At 45.7% G+C, this 18763-nt stretch overlaps 1 protein-coding gene across 2 annotated transcripts; it reads right to left on the bottom strand.

Moving 5' to 3' along the window:
* Positions 1-12274: 12274 nt before the first annotated feature.
* tgy (twiggy) lies at positions 12275-13923 on the bottom strand. 2 transcript variants are annotated; one of them, XM_001355086.4, is made up of 4 exons: positions 13376-13923; positions 13201-13309; positions 12866-13147; positions 12275-12790 (listed from the first exon to the last, which is right to left on the bottom strand). In XM_001355086.4, the coding sequence occupies exons 1-4, from the start codon at positions 13906-13908 to the stop codon at positions 12605-12607; spliced, it is 1110 nt and encodes a 369-aa protein (XP_001355122.3). In that variant the 5' UTR covers positions 13909-13923; the 3' UTR covers positions 12275-12604. The 2 variants fall into 2 exon arrangements, with proteins under 2 accessions (XP_001355122.3, XP_015042094.2); XM_015186608.2 differs by having other exon boundaries at positions 13372-13508.
* Between the last annotated feature and the right edge of the window lie 4840 nt (positions 13924-18763).

Raw genomic sequence — 18763 nt, forward strand, 5'->3', positions numbered from 1 at the left:
AATTGTGATTCGGATCACAAGATTCGAACTGATTTGGATCCTTAAAGGGGACTTGGCTTTAAGAAATCTACGAAAAGATATACATATGTATGTGGTTTTGTTCGCCAAAGGGAGTTATAGTCTGCTATTTTTATATATCTATCTGGATACATTTTGTACAAATGTATGTATTTGACCCTCAAGAGGGAATCTACTCTATGTTAACCCTCTTTCAATTTAAATACTCTTTATAACTCACTATTTTCCACACAATTTGAACTCCCATTTAAAGCAAATAATTCCAAAATGTCTGGTAGTAATTGGTTCGTTCTTTTAGAAGTATCTGTCATGCCATCTATGAGAAATATATACCATATATGCATACCTATGCCATCTTAAAGCAATAACAGTCCCTCCTTTCGGATTTGATAAACCATAAGGCATAAGCACCGACGACATCCGTTGCCAAAGAGCTGTGGCAGATTGCTGATTGATGAGTATTACGGAAAGATCTGGCGTGCTGCATACAGCAGTTGGATGATGTCAGCGGGCTGGAGAGATGCGACTACGCCTATCTGATGCTACAGTGGCCGTATTTAGCGCTAGACAGCGGAACGGCCACGTCATAACTCTAAATTGGTCGTTTGAGTACAAAGAAACCAGAAACCAACCACAAAACTCTCACGTGGGAGGAATAAACGATTGATACAAGCTCGGCCTTACGTATTACTAGATATTATAGACCTATGGAGTCGGATGTGCTGTTATTTGAAGGAGTCCGATCTAGCCAGATTAATCAGCCATGTTCTTGCTTCGGCCATCATTAAATAGTCCCATTAGGTCCCTTGATCAACATCTTCTTCGGCCTCATATTCTCGATTACCTCTTCTACAACCTCGAGAGACATGGTAGGCTGTCTTCTGGTCACCATGATAGCTCCACGCCTGCCGTCTTTCGTCTAAACATCCTTATATTCTTTAGCTTGGCCCTGCTGGATCATAATGTATCGATAGCATGTATCGGTACTGCGAATGCCATTCGCTTATGGACAATTTGTAGTAATACCTACAGTAGGCACTGAGACAATGGCAGGGCAAAATGGGTGTCTCTGGAATGCGTTTGTGAGCCGCTTTTAACTCCCATTCTGCATATATATCGATGGATAGATCCGTTGTAGGGGCTGTTAGGACACTGTTGTGGGAAACTCTTTCGTGAGCTGATATTTAAACGATGTTTTAGCAGCTCGAACTGGACACTATCGATCAGCATCGCTTCAGAGCAAAGGCAAGGAGTTCGAGATGCTATACAAGATATGTATATCTTTGGCTATATGACATTATACTGTCCGAAAAGAGAGCCGATAGCATCGGCTATCTATCGAAGAACTGAAGCACTATTTGTGACAAAATAATCAATAATCAACTGATTCATCAAAATACATTTTTATTTTTATTTAAAATTGGTTTTAAATTACCAAAGTTCCTGATTAATAGGAAAATGCAGATCGAAAGCGAGTCAATATAATTTGAAAGCACTCACAAAGTCAGCTCTTGTTGCATTTAAATGGTGGATGGTGCGCAGTCCGCAAGAACAAATCCTGAAATACAAATGGGCAACAACGAAGCAAAGGATAATCCAAGTACTGAAATAAATGCCAGAACAACTAACCCAAGGTGGGGCTCTTGGGGGGGGGAGGGGATGGTATGCATTTGAATAACTCCCATGACAGATATAGAAGATGCAATTTGAGCATAATTGAAATGCAAATCGTACAAGTGGACCATTGCAGACCGTATCGGATGGGGTGAGGCAATGCGGATGTGTGATAGTAGTAATGATTTCCAGCAGGCAGTTGCTTCCACCGCAAATTTCAATTTTCTGAGCAAATCATACGTAAACTTTTCCGAAGGATGGTCCCTGTAATCAGTGAAGCATTTGACTTGGCCTTTCATCATCCAGTCTACCGTCCCATGCCATGTACCATCCCATTCGGGTCGGACGTGAACTCCTTGGCGACACTGTGGCTGCCACAGAAACTTTTTGCCGGCCAATCACCAAGAATCGCTCGGCCCCTTTTGCCCCCCCCTCCCCCGAATGGGGTGGTTGAAACTCGTTACTTGTAAATAAATAAAAGGCGAAATTACAAAATTATTTTGACCACAAATGCTGGGAAAATGCTGTCCCGGAAAAGTGGGCGTTGCGCAAAGTGCCGACGTCAGTTGGAAAATCTTTTGGCCAAAATGTTGATGACAACCCAAATATGGCTACTAATGCAATTATGGTGGAGCATGGGTGCGGTACTTCTGTCTATTAAAGGGTCTGGCATGGTCCTGCAATGAGATGCGGGCCCTGATGAGGGAAGCGATTTAATTGACAATGCAAATTGAATCAACATTTGTAAGTTCCTAATCGAATTAGCCAACAAAATGGCTCTCGGTTCGTTCTCTTCTTCAATGGCTTTTGTTGAGGCAGTTCTGCTACACCAAAACAGCAGCAGAAGCAGAAGCTGAAACAGGAGCAGAAACAGAAGCTCTTTGGCCATAATTCAATTTTTGATTTACCAATGACTCGGTCCCCAGGCCCGCCCCCAGAAGAGTTGAGTGGCAGGTTAGGGGATTGAGTTTTGAGGTTTTGGCTTCATTTGCAGGCCACTCCTTTGGCTATCCTAGCTCTTTTTTTTCACTGGCACACTGCTCAGCAAATAAACTGTGCGTTTTCATTGCGGCAGTTGACTGCAGTCGGCTTGACCACACACACTCTTTCACAGAGAGCTCTTGCTGCAGCACGGAATGGATTTTGGAGACCTGCCCCGAGTGGACCTAACCACTGAAACGTGACTTAACTGATAAAATGTTGCAAGTGATGGCTAACCGAATAATTTAACGCCAAAACGAAGCTGCAATGCTCTCTCTCTCTCTCCCTCTCCACTCAAGTATTTTGCAGATTTTGTTGCCTACTTTCGGGGTTGCTTAATAATAGGAAAGGAAACTCTCGAGCTCTAGTGATTTGGGTTTCTTTTAGGCATTTTTTTTTTGAATTCTTATGGGGAAACTCCTCAATTAAACAGTACCGGCTCGTGGGTACTACTCGTTGCGGTCAGAGTATGCGAAGGCCTGCTGCAGACAGTAATCATTTCGCTTAGGCCAGAAACGGTTGGCCTTTGGGCGACTGTTGAGTGAGATGCCACCTGTTGGTGAATTGAGGGCAAAACACCCGAATCTCCTGCCTGGCCCATCCACGCGCCCATCACGGCCCTTGCCTCTGAAGCCTTCGTCAGACAATCCCCGACATTAAGACGCTGGCAATGTGTAATAACTGGCAGCTTGAGATGAAGGACAAGAGCCAAAGCCAGAGCCACGACTAGGGCTGAAGATGGAGATTGAAAAGCAGCCTGGGCGTGAGAGTGGGCACGGGAGTGGCACTGGAGTGGGGGGTGACAGGCTGTGCTGCTGAGCTAGCAGAGGAGCATCAGCATCAGATTCAGCAGTGGCTAAGAATGTGACAATGCTGAGCCCATTTGACATGAGCATGATATAATAAAAACCGCAAACAAGTAATGCCTACGTCCCGTCTCCATCTCCGTCGCTTTTTTTTTTTGCTCGGCATCCACTGAGGTCCAAGGCGCAGATAACAACGACTGCGAGAGCCGGGACGGGTGGGTGAAAGGAGCTGATGACTATTCAAGTGCTGTTGTCAGGTCATCCAGTGGCACATCCTGAGCCAGAAGCGGGGCCAGTGGCATGAAGCATGCCGTTATCCTTTTGCGTGATTAAGCCACAAGTGCGTGACATTTTAATGCGACATTTATGCTCCGGACAAGAGATTATTATTGAAAATGCGCGCCCAGTCTCGCGTGACACCATCAACAAGGATAACAGGAGGAGCAGTGCCATCCAGCGGCAAGGATAACAACACAAGTTGCTTAACGCCACCCCCCCCCGCCCAGAGCTTATATATACTCGTATATTTATTTTCCCATTTGACACCCAAGTGACAACTTTTGTTCAGTTCGGCCACTCCCCAAGCAGCCTCCATGTGCCATCATAATCTGCTGACATGGCTGATCTCTGGCCCAGGCTTTCCCAGGAGCTGATGAAGATGAAATGAAGTTCGTGGAAAACCTCAAATATTTAATTAAAAGAAACCGCAACACGGTGCACAATTGACAAATGTCGGCGGTGGCCTGGCGGTTCCTCTGCTTATAATTGATGCACCCCCAATTGAAGTAATGGATACCTTAAGTAGACTTGCAACACTCACACAGACAATACAAGTAATCATTTAAGCTATATTACACTCGAAGGAGCAAATGTACATATATTGTACAAAGGAATAGAGAGAGAGTGTAATCGATACTGTGAAGAAGAGTTCCTCAGAGCAGCCAAATCGATTCTTGATGTTTTGTGGGTCCTTGGCTTCGAGTGCAGGGCTTTGCCGGGGGTGGGGCACATGCACTTGTACAAAGGAAGCGGAAGCTGCTCGGTAGCTTGGGTAATCGATATGTTTCAGAGTGCTTGTTATCGAAGAATGGATGGTAATAGCTTTCAAGATGAGTGAAAACAGCAACATGGACAGTTGATAAACAAAGTATGTGTCTTAAGACAAAAGCCAATACTCTTATAAGATATTTGTGATGTAAAAGCCAAGGTATATTTTTAATATACCATGATTGAGAGGATAAGTACTGGCTTTTCCCATATATATCTCTCTAGTTGCTTTCATCTTATCGTATCGCTCATGTCCTCGTCGTTTCATTCGAAACAAATGTGTTCGTCGTAGTCGAATAGGACGTCGAATAGGACGTAGTCTTTCGCTGAAAAACCTCAAAGAATCACTCGGATAGAAGCCAAATTTGTCCTTTTGTTGCCAAGGATTATGGCTGGATGTGTTTCTACCTAGTATCCTTGCTGGTAATTGGAACAGTACAATAATTAATACATCAAATGATTTGTGTTTTTCGCTTGTCAATTTAATTATATTGCTTAATTAAATAATTACTTTTGTGCTGAATGACCAAATGCACGGCCCTGTCATCCACAGATACATTCAATGGTTAATTTGACAATCACATAAAATATTTGAAAGCCTTTTTTTTTAAAAGGCATTGACTGGTATTTTGCAGATTTATTAATTAAAGGCCCTAATACAAGCCTCGAAGATTACTTGAAAAAAATGTAGAAAAAAGTGAGCGGGAACGTTGCATATTTTATATGATTTTTGGTATCGCTGTTAGCAAAACGATCGAGTTTCGAACTGCTTGGTGGATTTTGATATCTTGGATTTACTTTAGATTTTTTGGCACGCGTGCACACTGCACGAGGAGGAGTGTGTGAGAGAGAGATGGAGAGTGCCTAGGCGCGTGGACAGGGGTAGGACTTCTGGCTATCAGAATGATCCGATCCGATCCAGATTCGGTGATCTGCTAGATATGATTATTCTCTATGCTCTTCGAGTACCGGGTATACAAAAGTTGGTGCATTCATTTGGGCTATTTCCGATTTCCATTGTGCGTGCTATGGAAAATTCCCGCCCAGTGTGTTTTGTCCGCGGCGTCTCCACTCTGAGTCCCTGCACAGAATCTTCCACATGAAAGGCCCCTTTGTCGGACGGCGGACTCCTTGCCAACCTCGAAATGCTGTTGAAAACCCTTTCTGGTAACTTAAGCTTCAATTTCGACTCTATTAGGGAACTTACCCGTACTCCGAATCCATGTTCCGAGTGTGTATGCTCTTTTGCTGGTGCAGTCGGTAGGCGGCCTGGCATGCCGATGGGGCCGGGACCTGCCTTATGGCATCGCATTTTACCTTGACGGGAGCACTGGGACTGCCGCCTGTTTCTAACCAAGATGGGCCACTGGCCCCTACTGCCACTGCCACTGCCACTGCCACTGCCACGGTCTGTAAGCTACTTGAAGGAAATGTGTTGCATAGTTTAAGGATGCTGCACAAAGAGCAGCAGCAGCAGCAACAGCAGCAGACGCCAGGAGCCAGGAGCTAGGAGCCAGGACCTGGAGTAGCAGCAACGGGACTATCAACTATAGTCGAGGAAATTACTTTTAACATTTCGAATGCCGTCTCCGGGAAAGCTGGCCCCCGCACCCTGCACCCCGCACCACACTCCCGCCGGGGCAGCCGCCGAGCAGACAGCAGCACAAAGTGTGTATTTATATTTAAAAAAAAAAGGAGAAAACGAATGAAATAAAGTTAAAAAGAACGCGAGTAGATGGAGGTTGGAAGAGTAAAGCAAATGAAAAACAGGAAAATTATTTGATTTTTATGCATTTCACTTAAGCAACAAAAAGGGGCTCCACAGCTCCATCGCCAGCTCCAGCGCCAGCGACGAAGATGAAGACAGAAGACAGAAGTAGCAGCAGCAGCCCGATGGAGGAGCTCAAGAAGCGTGGAGCATGGCAAGTGCAGGGGCAGGAACAGCAAGGACACCAAGAAAAAACCCCTCTAGAGCTGGAACTGGAGCTGTAGCTGGAGCTGGAGGGGACATGCATGCATTATAGATGAACTTGCCGGCGAACGAAATAAAGCAAATAAATGCAATCAGGAATAATAATTCCAGGGGCCAAGACAGCCGTCGGAACGGGATAACTTGATTTCCCATTACATGCCGTGGGAAATCCCCCCCTTGTCCCCCCTGTCCCGTCGCCGTTCCCGGGCAATCCCCCCGGAACGCATAAACAACGATTTCCATGGATCGAAACTCCATGGGTTTTTTTTTTTGTTTTTTTTTGTGAGGGAGAGGCCAGGTCATGCACTTGGCTCGTAAATAAAGCCAAAAGCCTATCTTCAGGGCTCTGCCCACAACAAGGTGGAGCCGTAGAGCCGAAAAGGAAAAACCGATGAAAAAGAGGCGCCACAAGGACTACACTTTGTGTTTTTCACTTGGAAAAACTTAATTATGCATGGTTAACACGAAAACTCAATAAATTTTCAAATAAATTCACATGCGGCAGAGGGCGCCAGAACAAAAAAAAAAAGTAACAACCACAGGAAAATGGGGGAAATCTCCGTCTCACCGTGTATGTAAATTTTATTTGCCAAAGGATTTTTCACCAAGTTTCCTGCCACACAGCCGACTCTCTGTTGCATTTAGATTTATTTGCAACGTGTGTGTTATGTAAAACCTATTAGGCAGCGGGTGGGTCCAGGGGGGGGGGGGGGGGGGCGCAGTGGGAGGGCCAGCCCCAACTGTTGCGCCAATCGGGTGGCAAATGAAGCGAGTGGGAGGGAGTCGGCGGCGGAGGCGGAGGCGAATTCGAAGGAGAGCCCTGCCACCTTTACGCTCCAAACTAATCGCCTGTTGAAAATGCCTCTCGCACTGCCGCCCAGAATTTATTGAGTTCTCATATTGAGCAATGCTATAAAAATAATGAAGCAAAGCCATGGGACCTGGGCACAGGGAGGTTGTGTATGGAAAAGCCTCTGGTTGATGCGGTACATCCAGCATCGAAGCATTTCCCTTTGAAGATGGGAACGATTTCAGGCAGAGGCACAGCAAATGGTGGCATTTCAGGAATCAAAAGATCAGAAATCAAGAATTAACATAAAGCAGGAGATGGCAGATCCTTCAAGATATGTATGAACCACCTCCAAACGGATTATCCCAAATTGAGAGAAAGTTAATTGGTGACCCCCCAAAAGAACTTACCTTCTTGGTGACCCCGCTCTTAAGGTGCACAGACAGTGGCACAGATCGGAACCACTAGAACCGAATGCAGTACAGGGCACACTCGCTGTCGTCGACAGCCGGCTTACCCGAAGCCCACGGAGCTTAGCGTGTGTCCTGGACAGGACACCCAAGGGAGAAGTTCAACAACGATATGGGAGGGAGGCGGAGAGGATGCTGTGAATACTTTGGAAAAAGTGGCAGGAGAAGCAAAAAGTGAAATGAAGCCGAAAGGCAAATAGAGCATAAATTACGCAAATCCAACACGACACTTTACAGCGTCGACTCTGGGTGGCACTGGTACTGGCAGAGCGGCAGAGTGGCACTGTGGAAGTGGAAGTGGGGGTGTGGCAGCCAACTCGCCCACAGCATGCGTATGTGTGTGTGGGTGTGTGCGCATGAGGCATGCAGCATGCAGTATGAGGACAACAACAGGAAGAGCAACAAATAAGTTAAGTCAAAGTCGAAAAAGCAAACAAACATGACAAAACGAGAGAGATGGCAGTCGCAGTAGAGTTGCACACACACGAGCCAGCCATCTCGCTTGCACGCTGCAACAGCAACAGCAGCAGCAGCAAAAGTGTGGCATGCAATCAGGCGCCAAATGCTCAAGTGTCTCATTGTCAGCATGTTGCATGCAGCAGCAGCAGCAGTAGCAGCGGCAGTGCGGGGCATGCCCGTACGGGGCGAGGCCAATGGAAAATAAAGTAAAATGAACAGCAACAGCAGCAGCAGCAGCTCCTGTGGAAACAGCAACAAGAAAGGACGAATCATTTGATGCTCTTTCAGGTGGTTATAGTCATCCGATACTAAGGAAAAGTAAATCGGACTACAAGTATACTTGTTTTCCGAAAGATCCTCTCCAGTCCAAGCCCATCGACGATGATCCAATCTTCCTGTTTGCCTTCTTTCCGGGCATTGCAAACCTCTTGTCGCGCTCACACATGCTGCACTTTGCAAGGGTGCCAAAAAATGTTAAAGCAAGTAAATAAACATTGTATGCCATTATCAGGCACTGTCAGAGACAACAACAACAGCAACAGGAGGAGCAGCAGGAGCAGCAGGAGCAGCAGGAGCAGGAGCTGCAGCAACAATCAACAGCACCAGGCAACATAATTTGCAGTTGCAACTGAGAACTTTTCAATGGTTTGAAGCTGAAAAAGCTGACAGGCCCCGAACCTTGCCTTTCCTACCAAAAAAAAAAAAAAAACACAAAAAAAAAACAGAACCAAAAATAACTAAAGAGAAGGGCAAACAAGAAGGCACCAGTGCATGTCCTGGACAGTGGCACAAGTCCGATTTGGCTTTGGTTTGAAAATAGGCTTCAGAATGGTCCATTTGTCAGGGTTTTTATATCCTCAGGGTATCGTTTGCATTAAACGGTTTTTGCTCCTATTATTCAATCCTGGAATCTATTAATTTGTGCCATTTCGTTATAGAACTCTTGACCTGACTCTTTCAGATACTCCCCACATATTTTGTAAGGCATAAAGACATAAATCAGTTAAAAGAATACACTTTGAATAGGGCCTTAGATAGGTATTCATCTCATGGAATAGTTTTATGCTTTAGCATTACAAGAAGTAAAGCAAAACTCACCAGTCCATGGATCTATTAACGAATTCTGAGAATCTGGTTCAATTATGTATAAATGCTTTCAGCCAAATTGATATCCCTTCGAGGTAAAGAATTAATTTATTCGAATGCAGAATATACGAATTTTCAACAAAAAAGTCTTCCACACACGCTCTACGTCAAAAGTCAATCAATTTTCCAATCGATGGTCCACTGTGCTCGTGATGGTCTGCTCTGTAGCTGCCGGCAAAGTAAAGTCCATTGCCAGGCATAAAGCCCGGATATGCCGGCGAACCTGAAACTGTGTCTGTGTGTGTGTGTGTGTGTGCCTGTTTTGAATGCATGTGTTAGTGTGTGTGTGTGTGTGTGGGCGTATATATGTATATGGGTTTTTGTATGCAACTGCATGGTTGAACAGTCAATGGCGGTGTAGCCCCAAAAGGCCGGAAGTGCAGTCGAGCAACAACGATTGCCAACGGACTGTACGTGTATGTGTATGTGTATGTGCATGTGTTTGTGCTGGTGTGTGTGTGGCTAAACAAAAGTGGCACAACGAGCCAAAGTTGGGGCTTAAAACAACAGCGAAAAAAAAAGAAGCAAACGACCCCAACGAAACGAAAAGAAAAGCCAACAACACAAGTTGACATAGAAATTGTACAAACTGAAAATGATTTGTGTGCCCCACACTCTCGACCCAACACACAGCCACACAGCCACACAAGCACAAAGCCAAAGCCAAAGCCAAAGATCTATAAACATGGATAGCTGGTTGCACGAGTACGTGTGGATATAGTGCATCAAGGAACAGGTAAGTCCTGTCTCAACCACTGCTTCGGACAGACAACCAACCATACAGTGTTTTCCAACCTCATTATCTGTTTGATTATTTCTACTTACGTCATAAATACTTCATTCCTTGTACAGTCCTTGTGTGTGTACAACTGCTGCTTAAAAGTCTCTAGCGAGTAGTTCTTAAACAGTTATAAACTATCAATGCCATAGAGGGAACCTTCCAGATTTACCCTACGAAAAGATTTTTTCGTTTAAGTTATCATTAGGCCAAAGTATTCAAAGTAATCTTTCTACAAATATAAAACCGTTTAGGACAAGGCCATGTTTGAGCTTTCAAATAGAATCTTTGCTCTTTAAGCAACCCACTATGGAAGTGAATGGCCCCTGGTCCTGTGCCTTGTCCTGGTCCTGTGTCTGTGCCTGGTCTTGGTGCCTCCAACCAATGATGCACAAGTGAGGGAGACACAGAGGAGGAGGAAGGGAGGAACCAACCGAGTTGGCAGTACCAACATCAGACAGTCGAAATTGCAAATTATGTTTTCGGTAGTCGTCGGCGCCAGCACTGGGTGGAGGGGGCGGAGGTGCAGGAGGGACCGACGCCCCGGGATGGCAGCGGTCTGTCTACGCTTTCAGCCGCGCTCTAATTATGCAAACTACCTGCTGTTACTCAATTAATCTTGATTACGTTTGTGTTATCCAAATACAATTATTTTGGTATTAATTACAGTGGCCAGCCGGCAGTGGATCCCGGGTAGCACTCGCTTCTCACTCTTCACTCCCCCCCCCCCCCCCCCCCCCCCCCCCCCATCGCCATGCAGACGGAGGACCACTTTTACGACCGGAAATTGTCTGGCTCGCAGGACGAAACAATGCCGGAACATCGGCCCTGCGCCTCCCCTCGCCCACGGCCACCCTCCCCACACACACAGACACACACACAATGTCCTGGCTGGTATGGCTGGCATGACTTGGCCCTGCCCCAAAACGCATTAGAGCCAAGTGTTTTGTGGGTGGGCAGCATAGCATTACCAATTCCCATTTCTATTCGTATTCGTACTCGTACTCCAATTCCAATGCCCATTTGACGCGATTCTGGACCGGCTTGCCAAGAAGGCCAAGAAGAACTTATTAGCCCAGAAAATGTTGCTTGGAGATGTCTGTGTGTGTTGACCTTAATTAGCATCCCACGAGAATGAGAGTCAAGTGATCAGAAAAAGGCAAGGTATACGCTATTATTGTCTTCTTGATAGCTAAAAGACAGGACATCGGTGGATGTTAGTATGAAACTCTTCAAGATGTGGTAAGATAGCCCCTATCAGTCAGTACGGTAGCCCCAGTACAACCCTTATCAGCTAATATGGACCCCCTAGATAGGGCCACATGAAAAGTATGTATGGCGCATCAGGAGAAAAGAGTCGTGCTCGAAAAAGTCAAGCATCCAAAAGTATTTCTACTTCACTCTCACAAAGATAAGAGCTAAAAAACAGACCGTTTTACTACGAGAACCTTTTTGTGTAAAGTTGATAGTTGCACTTGTTCAATAGATTCAAATGAAGGAGGAACTGAGAGAGGAAGTGAGGAAGTTTTCATTAAATTTTGTGTAATTGGTAATATTTTAACGAGTATCATTTTGTGAAGAGGCCCACAAAATGGGTCCAACCTATTCCAACCAAACAAGTCAAACGGAAAGACAAACATGTCTATACCGACTCGGCTATTGATGCTATACTTTGTGGGGCCGGAAACGCTTCCTTCTGGGCGTTTCACACATTCACTTTCTCCAAAAATCTATTATAACCCCATACTCTTTGAGTACCATATCTATCAGATTACTGGATCAGATCGGATTATTTTTATAGCCAAAAGAAACAAATCGATTTGCAGTAGCCCGACGATATGTTCAGACACGTTTTCTGTCTCTCTCGCACGCACTCTTTGTCGTGTCGTGCAATGTTAGCGGCGTCTGCCGGAGGAGAGCCATGCTGACGAAGTATCGGGTATAAATGTAGAGTTGCGGTCTCCGCAGCAACTCACAGGGTTACCCCTCGCTATTCCCAGAAAGTATGTACAATGGTGCTCATACATTTAAGCCACACGAACTACAGCGAATTTAAAAGAAAGAATGAAAGAAAATCACCCCTCAAAAGTGCGCACGTCTTGGAGATTCAATACCAAAGCGTTGCTCCACTTTTCTTAAGCAGAAATGTCATCCCACTCAATATTAAAGTAAGTTTATTAAAACTACTAGGAATACTGGGCAAATTGTAACTTTTGTAACCATTTTTTCCGGGTGGCTTAAGTATATGAGCAGGAAATTTTGGAGATGGTTGCGGATTTTGTAATTATTTCGCTGAATATAAATTTACATAAAATGGTTATTGCTGTTTTAGAACACTGACATATAGAACTAATTGGAGACCAGATGTAAAATAAAAACTTTTCTTGATTTTCATTTAAATTCTTGGTGTAGTTCTTGTGGCTGTGAGTGTATGAGTGTATGAGCAGCACTGTAGTAGGAGTTTACACCGTAATCTGCGAGTATGGGGTATTCATAAGAGCTTGGTTTGTGTTGGAATCGGAATTAGGTAAACATATTGTCGTAGTCGGGTATGACAAGGTCTTCGGGCCTGATTTTCTGTGGCAGTCGTTCTTCGGGCTTCTGCTTGCCCACCAGCTGGAAATCGTAGTTGAAGAAGTCAAAGACATAGAGCTGTTCGGGGTTCACATAGTGAAAGGCCACTGGATATTCGGAGAGGCAGTCCATGCACTGTCGTGTAGAGAGGATAGAGAATGCTGTAGAGGCTCCGTTGGAGGATATTAGGTATAGTCCATGCACCCTTACCGATCGAACCGAGTAGTAGGCGTACTTGTACAGCCAGAAGTCCAATCCCGAGTTGCCCGAAAGGAGCATGTCGAAGGGCAGTAGGGGGTAAAATCGGTTGCGCAACTTCGAGTCCCGCGAGTCGCCAGCTTTCACATCCAAGTTGAGCAGACAGCGGCCCATCTCCACGTCCTCGGCACTATTGTCCTCCTGCCGGCACTTTGTGCTGTCGTTCAATCCCTCAGCGAAAATACGCAGTGCCTCCCGGCTCAGAACATAGCCACTGCCACCAGACATGTAAGACTATCGATTCGCTAAGGTAAATAGTTATAGATTAGGGTTCACAAATCATTTACCTCGTTCTTGTTGTGCGCTCCGATCATCTTGAAGTTGTAGCCAAAATATATGGCCTGGTCGGGGGAGTACGGATAGAGCATATAGCGGAGATTCTCCACGAACACGTAGCTATAAAAAGTTACTCAAATCCAATAATTATTTTAGACTGGCGCTACGCTTCCGTTCCCAACCTACGTGTCATCGTCGGCCTTCATGAACCAGTCTGCCTCGTCCCGCATGTGCTGGTAGATGTGGGTGAAGGCCTCCTTCGTCTTGCCCCAGAGCACCTCGTACTTGTCGGACTTGTTCAGCACAATGGTGGGCAGCTCGTCGTCCGACTCCGAGGTCATGAAGTAGATCTTGTTGCACCGTTTGCCCCAGGTCCGCATCACGTGCACCGCCCTCGATTTGTGGTACTTGGGCGTGGTCAGCACCCAGCAGAGGACTCGCACCTCGCGCCGCAGCTGCTGGGCCAGTGTCTCGTTGCTGAGCTGCCGCGGACTGTGCCCATCGGGATCGCGGGCTCCAGCCGTCATCACGTCCCAGTAGGCATAGAGTGCGATCACGGAGCTGCCGGCCACCAGGACCAGCAACAGCACCTGGCAGGATGACAGACGGCGGTGACCGACTCGCGATCCTCCCACTACGCCGCCGCCGGCACTACCCGGATAGAGCGTGGTATCGCTGAGCCGATGACGCTGCTCCAATGTGATGTAGTGCCCACCCATTTCTACACTGACAGCCAATTTGCCGGCGATACCTCAAGAGCTAGCGACTCTTATCAGGAAGTACTTTACAACTGCGGTAAGACTGTGATAAGGCACTGATTGGAACTCAAGAACAACTTTACCTCTAGAGTATTTCCAACAATTCCCCCATGAAGCTTGTCCCATTAGAGTAATAAGATAGCAGCATATGGAAATACATCTGCTCGAAGTTCTCCAGGAAGTATCTACCTTAAAGAGTGGGGAATTCCGCCTTCATTTAAGATTTATCGATTCGGCTGGTATCAATTTATGGAGTTTAGCAAACCACATTTTCGTAATGAAGTACGAGTACGAGTCATATTCTTTGGGTACTGCTCAGCTTTAAGTCAAACAACAATTAGCCCCCGAGAACTAATTGTTAAACGTACAAAGTTGATGGCATTTCCATGGAAAACAGCATTTGATATTCCAAGAAATTTATTTAAATTTCCCACAGCTTTGTTCATTAATCAAAACACTTTGGCCAACAGCAACAGCAACAGCCACCACTCGCAACCAGCAGCCCAGCAGCAGGGGAAAACGAGAAGTAGTATAATAAAATACAAAAAAAAAAAAAAAAAAATGGAGAAACGCAAAACGCAAACCCCGAAAACAGTTGAAGTTGAGAGAATCTTTCAATTAATCATGAGCGACATGTGGTCGTCGGTGGGCGGGTGGGACCGCTGGGCCCGGGATTCGGAGACCACCAAGAGCGCGAGAAAAATTATATAGCGCATACGCCCTGTTGGACCCTAGTCTCAGGTCCCAGGTCCCAGGTCCCACGGTACCGTGACGTCCGCTGGCACTCGGATGCTCGCGTGCAAACAAATGGCTGCCATAATAGCGACGAGGCGGCATCCTGGTGGCATCCTGGACGCATCCTGGCCAGAGCTTCGCTCTCCATTGCCCAGCCCCCAAACACTCGACACGCCGTTCGGTTCGGTTCGGTTCAACGTTTTGGCCAAAACAAATTCCCATTAATAAAATAAAATGCACCCAGAAGGCGGAAAGAAAGGGGGAATATTCTGCTCGCTAAAATAAAACAACACGAAAGACTAAGAATAAAAACTATTTGGCATTGTGGGCGTGGGCGTGGGCTGGCTCTGTAATTTCATCCCACTGTCCATGCAAATAAAAATTGTTCCAATAAGCGAGTAACATTTCCCGTTTCCTGCACTTCTTTGTCCTTGTCCCGCCGCCTGTCAAAATTAGTTTTCGGGGCAGTGCAAACATTTCAGCAAAATGCAAATATGTGAACTTGACGGCTCCGGCTCCGGCAATGACTCCAGCTCCGGCTCGGTCTCGGGCTCCCTCCCTCTGATGAGGTGGATATCTGATCTGCTGACCTTCGATGACCCACTGGTGGGGTATGGTCCTCTCTCTTCATGACGTATTCATCTATTCATTCTTTTCTGACTCGAAGCCTGTTTTTTTCTTTTGCAAAATTTCAAAAATTGTACGTAACACCCTTCTAACACCTTTATTTTCGTACGTTTTTTACCATTTCTATTGGTGTTTCCTGTGATTTCCATGCGCCCTGCACTACTATTCCCGCAATCAACAGATTCCTTCCATCTGGCATCCCGATTGTTCCTTCCCTCTGACTCCCAAAGGCTCAATGTAATAAAAAACCAGCCAACCAGCACCAGCAGGCGGTAGGCGGTAGGCGGGGGGCGAGGGGTCAGAGGTTCGGTCGGTCGGTCGGTCAACTGCAAACTGCAAAACTGTAAAAATCATAAAAATAAACCCAAAGTCAAATGTATAACTGCAGATTTTTTGTAATAATGTTAGCTTTTGGATTTTACAAGCGCGCGCCAAGGCAAACGCCATTTGTCTCCCAGTCTGACTGTACTTCTCTCCAACTATCTCTCTCATTCTCTCTCTACTTCACCCTCTGTATGCAAATGTGAGTGTGTGTATTTCGACTGCAATTGTTTGCCCTAGAGATGAGAGCGTGAGAGCGTGGGAATTCCAAAAAATATTATCACAGCTCTTGCCTTCAATAACTAAGTTCTCCATGCCATAAGCTATACAAAACGTAACCTCAAATCTCATATACAGAACGAGGAACAAACTATCATGGTAGCTATATCACCTAGTCTCTCGAAGCGATACAAATCGAATAGGAATCGCTATATGACTTTAGAAGAAATGAAAGCAAAATCATCAAAATACTTGCACCACTCGATATCGATATCGATAGAACACGATCGATCGCCCACGGTTCGCTCTCTTTCATTCTCATTCCCTTTTGTTCCATCACTTGTTCCTTCCATTTTCTGCTCCTCTTTTACACACACACACACACACATAGTGAGACATCAAACGTGCAAACATTTGCCATATTTTTGTAATCAAAGTAAACAATCCACTTAACCCAACACGGACACGGACACAGACCCGTACCCCGTACCCCGTTCTCCGTTCTCCGTACCACGTGCCACATACCCCACGGACACGGGCAAGGACATGCAAAAGCGGCGACTGCCAGCTGGCTCTACCGCCTGTTGGCCAAATGAAACGTCTTTGGCAATTCTGCTTCGATTTTTGTTTTTTTTTTGTTTTTGTTGAACGGGGGCATGGGGGACCCCCACGGCCAACGACACTGCAAACATTCTGGCAGTGCAAGCCAGCACCAATACTCATTCCATCCAACGAGTCACCCATCTGTCCTGTCCGCTCATCCATCTATCCCCGCAACTGCATCCGTTTGTTGCTATTGTCACTACTCCCCCAGATGCCCCCGGATGGAGCAGGAGGACTTCGGTTTTCGGATCCAGTTCCAGGCAACCGGCAAACGTGATGCCTTTCGATGTCTTGGCTCGTTTTTTATGCAAACAGCATTTGAATTTGAAATGAAAACGCTGACGGGCGCCTGCCAATGCCCCCGCCCAGGCACATGGAACTGTTGCTACGGATATTCCTGCCTGGACCACAGGACCTGTCTTCAGTGCTCTTGCGGTCCTTCACTGCAGGAGGTTTTCGCAGGAGCCATTGCATACTTTTCAGCGTCATGCGGTTACTTTTAGCACACTGATATGACAACAGACACACAGCCAGAGAGCCAGAGAGCCAGAGACATAGCCATACACACACACACAGCACTCATGGGGCGCACGGGATTTTGTGTCCATTGGCATTTTGCTGGTAAACATACTCGTACATGGGAGAGGGGGAGTGTAGGGGTGTAGGGGTGTAGGGGCGGTTCGGCAAATAGTTTTTACTGCACACAATGACAAAAAGGCCATAAAAAGCAATGCCGCCAACTTTGTTATTACATTTTTATACAAACCACACACATAGACAGACACACACACACACACGGGCGCACACACAGACACACAGTGGCTCATATGCATGTGTGCATACATGCGCACAGTTTTTATTGGCATAAAGAAGCAAGCGGAACACCTGTTCCATGGAATAGCTCCTCCTCCCTGATATCCCCGACATCCTGCTGTCGCGGATTCATTTGCATTTGCATTATTTCTGTGTTTGCTCAGTCAACCCACCCATCAACCCTGTGCCATCCTGCCATCATGCCATCCTGCCACTCAGCCGGACCTGACTTTTATGATTTTTGGTTAGTTTTTGCTGCATTACAAAATGTGTTGAGATGGTATGATTTCGATTTTAATTTCAGGAGTTCCAGCACGCAAAAAAGCAGTAGCCGGTGGATACAGATATGCATAGATGTGGATGAGATTGCTGATGTTGATTCTGTGAACTGTTGTACGTATACTAAACATTTACAGATTGACATCCTTCTCTGCAGAGAACCCTTGACATTATCGTATTGTGATATCTGATGACGTCCCAGAACGATGACGTTCAATACATTGAGTGCCAATCGCCAATTGAAGCGATACCAGGCAAAGCCAGGTACAACCACAATGCAACCAATTCATGGGTTCAAGGTTAAGCGAAAGAACCTAATCTCCCAATTGATTTGGTATCTGCATTCCAGTTTTCAACGTAGACAACGACACCCCGAATCACTAAAAGCTCGTTCTCTCTGCCAAATCAAATGGCGAGTGAGCGAGAAAGAAAACTCGAAATTTTCGGATCTGTTATCGCTTGATCGCTTTTATTGCCGATCAAAATCTCAAACTCCAAGATGTACTCGAAGAGTTCAGGGATATATTAGTTTTGTGATTGATGTGGAGAGTGACCATGTCTACCAAATTGCTCATCGGATCGTTAGTATAGCTAGGAGGGCCTCACTCACTCTCTCTCTCTCTCTCCTTCTCACACACACTCCTCCTCCTGCAGTGTACGCCTCCTGGCCAAGGCGATTTAGCGGAGGGGAGCGAGATATAAAGGCTGGTAACTGCCATTAGGTGAAAGGACGATAAACGGAGTGACATTAGAACATAACTCTCGGTGCCTCTATACTTTTCTCGCCTCTCAAGACAATACAACAAGCATCTACGGCGCGAAAAGGTGCCATATTTATACAAAAACAAATTATGGAAAGTTGCCTAGTAGGATACAGATATACTTTTGTGGATGAAAGTAAGTTTCAATATATTTTAGATGAAGTAAGAGCTCTCTCGCATTGCAACTAAAAATGTATGGTTTGGTATACTTTATTACTAAAACTAAAAATAATACAGCTTCAGAAATTACAATTAATTAATTAATGACTGCCTAAAGGCGTCGGGGCACACTTTTCACCGCATTATGTACGAGTATGGCCCTTAGCAGTTTGTTGTTGGATAGCTAATGGGTTACATACGACGTATGGTAGTGAAGTGTAAGATAATGTAATGCTGAAACTACTGCCACGAGTATAGCTGTGATGAATACTTGGAATTCATGCAGAGCTCTGGTAAAA

This window comes from Drosophila pseudoobscura, chromosome X (genome assembly GCF_009870125.1).
Source record: "Drosophila pseudoobscura strain MV-25-SWS-2005 chromosome X, UCI_Dpse_MV25, whole genome shotgun sequence".
Classification (NCBI taxonomy): Eukaryota; Metazoa; Arthropoda; class Insecta; order Diptera; family Drosophilidae; genus Drosophila; species Drosophila pseudoobscura.